The sequence below is a fragment of the Lutra lutra genome, chromosome 2 (assembly GCF_902655055.1).
Source record: "Lutra lutra chromosome 2, mLutLut1.2, whole genome shotgun sequence".
Classification (NCBI taxonomy): domain Eukaryota; kingdom Metazoa; phylum Chordata; class Mammalia; order Carnivora; family Mustelidae; genus Lutra; species Lutra lutra.
Genome location: NC_062279.1, coordinates 122,262,530 through 122,265,551, shown reverse-complemented (window position 1 = coordinate 122,265,551; position 3,022 = coordinate 122,262,530). Strand labels below are relative to the sequence as shown.

Here is a 3,022-nt window from a genome sequence, read left to right as displayed (position 1 = left end):
ATTCTCACAAAAACCTTACAAGATTGGTATTGTCATTGTCCTCATTTTATGCATAAGACAACTGAGTTGTAGAAACTTAACCCCTTTCCCAAAGCTGTTCATTACACATTTAAGATGCATATAGAGCTTAAAGCCCAGGCAGCCTGATCCTAGGGGCATGCCATTAACTTCTACGTGATACATCTGACCCAGGCTTGGTGGGGCTCCTAATCAGTCCCTCACTAGTGGGCATTCTCTTGATTCCAGCTTTTTGCCACCTTAATAATGTTTCAATAAATATTTTTCAACACTGTGTGCCAGCTCCTCAGGTACAGCATCATAAACAGCAAAACAGTTCTCCCCACCCACTCACCTGCCTGTTGATTATATGATGGCCCGCACTATGGAACCAGTGGCAAAGAAGATCTTTAAAGGAGTTTTAGTAGCTGAACTCTTGGGCGTTTTTGGAGCATATTTTTTATTTAATAAGATGAACACAAGCCAAGATTTCAGGCAAATGATGAGCAAGAAATTTCCCTTCATCTTGGAAGTTTATTACAAATCCATTGAACAGTCTGGAATGTATGGAGTCAGAGAGCAAGATCAAGAAAAATGGTTGAATAGCAAAAATTAGGACCAGTCATCGCGTTCAGCCTCCCATCTAAGCTGTTTCTGACCTTTGTGGGGGAAAAGAAAGATGAGCACACCATATTGTGGACTCCTGGCCCCACAGAAGAAAACAGAAACTTCTGGTCTGCCATGGCTCACAGTCATTTCCCATCTATTATGCAAATCCCTGCTTTTGTTTGTTGCTTTCCTTTGCATTTATTGTTAAAGATTACTGTTTAACAAATAAAAGACTAGGAGAAGAAAGGGAAAAAAAATATTTTTCAACATACATCCTGATCTGTAGGTATTTTATTCCTTTCATTCAACAGATTTTAATGAGGGTCTATATGCCAGGGACTATTCTAGATGCTAGAATTCCAGGGGTAAGGGAAACAAATATGGTCCTTGTTTTCATAGAGTTCATATTGTGACGGGAGAAGAGAATGAATGAATGAATGAATGAGAAGAAGAATAGGAGATAATGCCATTAAGTCATAAACCAAAAAAAAAAAAAAAAAAAAAATATATATATATATATATATATATATATATATATATAGTGATACAACAGAGAGGCACTCAGTGATAACTGTAGATAAATTTTTTTGTATGATATAGATCTCCAAGTGTGAGACTGCTGGGTTGAAGGATATGTTGTCATTTTCTTTAAATTTTAATACTTCCTGCTACTTTGCTTCCCAAAAGGTATATTTCTAATAATTCTCACTTGCACAACAGTGCAGATTTTAAAAATAAATTTTTTTGTGTGTTCCTTTTTAACTTACTAGAAGAACTCTGAAAAATGTTCCTTTCTCCACTAACTATAATGACCTATTTCAAATTCAAACTACATAAATGTATATCAGCTATAAGGTAAACATCAAAAATTACTATGTATTACTTTGTATATTTTTTAAAACACATATACGGCTATTCCTATGAAATGGAGAACCTGCATCTCAAGAACTCTCTCAAAGGAAATATGCGCATGTTGGTGAAGGTGGAAGTAGAGACTATCTTGTCTTCTGTTCCTAATACAGGTAGTAATACAGAAACTAGAAGAGTTAACATTTTTAGGAAATAGTTGAACACAAATGAGTTTTTAAGTATAACATGAAACCAGACCTAATAGATTGAAAAGAGACTTCTATTTTTAAAAATCTTGATAAACATTAAAAAGCAGCCCTTGAGGGGCTGAGGTATTTTCAGGAGTAGCAATCAAAAGAATACCACTGAACCTACCATCCATAGCATGTGGAGCTAGACTCCCCCCTAAATCCCCCCACATCCCTGTTCATTATCTCTAGGCCTGCCTAGTTATCACAAGTTCTCATCGTTATTTAGGAGACTCATGCATATGCAACAGGTATTTCAACAGAGAAAATGCAACTGAGTAACTTGCAACCACCCTACGATGATACAGAAAGGAGGCGAACCTGTCTTACTGGCTCGCCTTAGTCCTGAGACCCCTTCTGCCATTCCAAGGAAAAGTGGGTGACGCTCAGAAACTTCCTCCCTGTAAAATGCCCTGCCAAATCAGAGTGATACCTAAATCTAACCTTTCACTTTAGAGGACTCTGCACACTTTACATGTGCAGAAAAGCAGGGTTTTATTTTAACCATGTTTCACAAGCAAAAGCAATGGAAAGAATTCCACGCCTAATCTTTTTTTCCCCCTTCCCTTGAAATCTGATCATATTCCTAACTTTAGTCATACTGCCTGGTTTCCTTTCCTTAATGGAGTGAAATTTACGTCTGTGATTAGAGAATTGGCTTGGGAAAACCATTTGAGTTTTAAAAGTTATATGCTTTAACAATAATAGATATGAGAACCCTGGAAGAAAACCAGTGTGTTTTGGATGTTAATTCAGACATCATAATGACTTGCTATTTCAATCCACAGTTAGTAGGTAATGGTGGTATTAGACATGTTTGAGGGGGGAAAGAAAAGTTGAGTTGAAAGTTTTCATAAGGATAGCATGGCGATAAATTTAAAATTATAGCCTAGATGTATAGAGCTTTCTGGCTAACATGTCTGGGTTTATTTTGAAAATAAAGAATAAGGTGGCATGCGTTTAAAGAGTAGCTTTTCTGGAAGTGCATTTATTACAAGCATGACCCTTGAACTCTAGCATTCATAGACACAGAAAAAGAAGAATCAGATGTTCCTTGTTTTCTACAATAGATGTGTTCCTTAATGGAACTATATTTTTCAGTGTATCAGAGAGACTCACTATAAATGAAGTGATCAGCCTTTGAGGGGAAAAGGAGGAAGGCCATGAAATGCCCTTCACCCAACCACAAATAGGCCACATCCTCTCGGCGGGGGAAGGAGGGACACATGACACCGCAGGACCTTGGGGCTCCCAGCTGCACAATTCTGAATAATCTGAATGGAAGTCCCTCTACCTTTTTGCTGTGGCACTTAGAGCGA

The 3,022-nt window shown here is 37.5% G+C and overlaps 1 protein-coding gene across 1 annotated transcript; it reads left to right on the top strand.

Moving 5' to 3' along the window:
* The first annotated feature begins 325 nt into the window (after positions 1–325).
* LOC125093362 (protein CEBPZOS-like) lies at positions 326–843 on the top strand. Its single transcript, XM_047718385.1, has one exon. It carries the CDS (start codon positions 368–370, stop codon positions 611–613), a length of 246 nt encoding a protein of 81 aa, XP_047574341.1. The 5' UTR covers positions 326–367; the 3' UTR covers positions 614–843.
* The last annotated feature ends 2,179 nt before the right edge of the window (positions 844–3,022 follow it).

Bases quoted from the DNA above. Each gene is read 5' to 3' on its own strand.
- LOC125093362 (XM_047718385.1), top strand. From the start codon at position 368: ATGATGGCCCGCACTATGGAACCAGTGGCAAAGAAGATCTTTAAAGGA.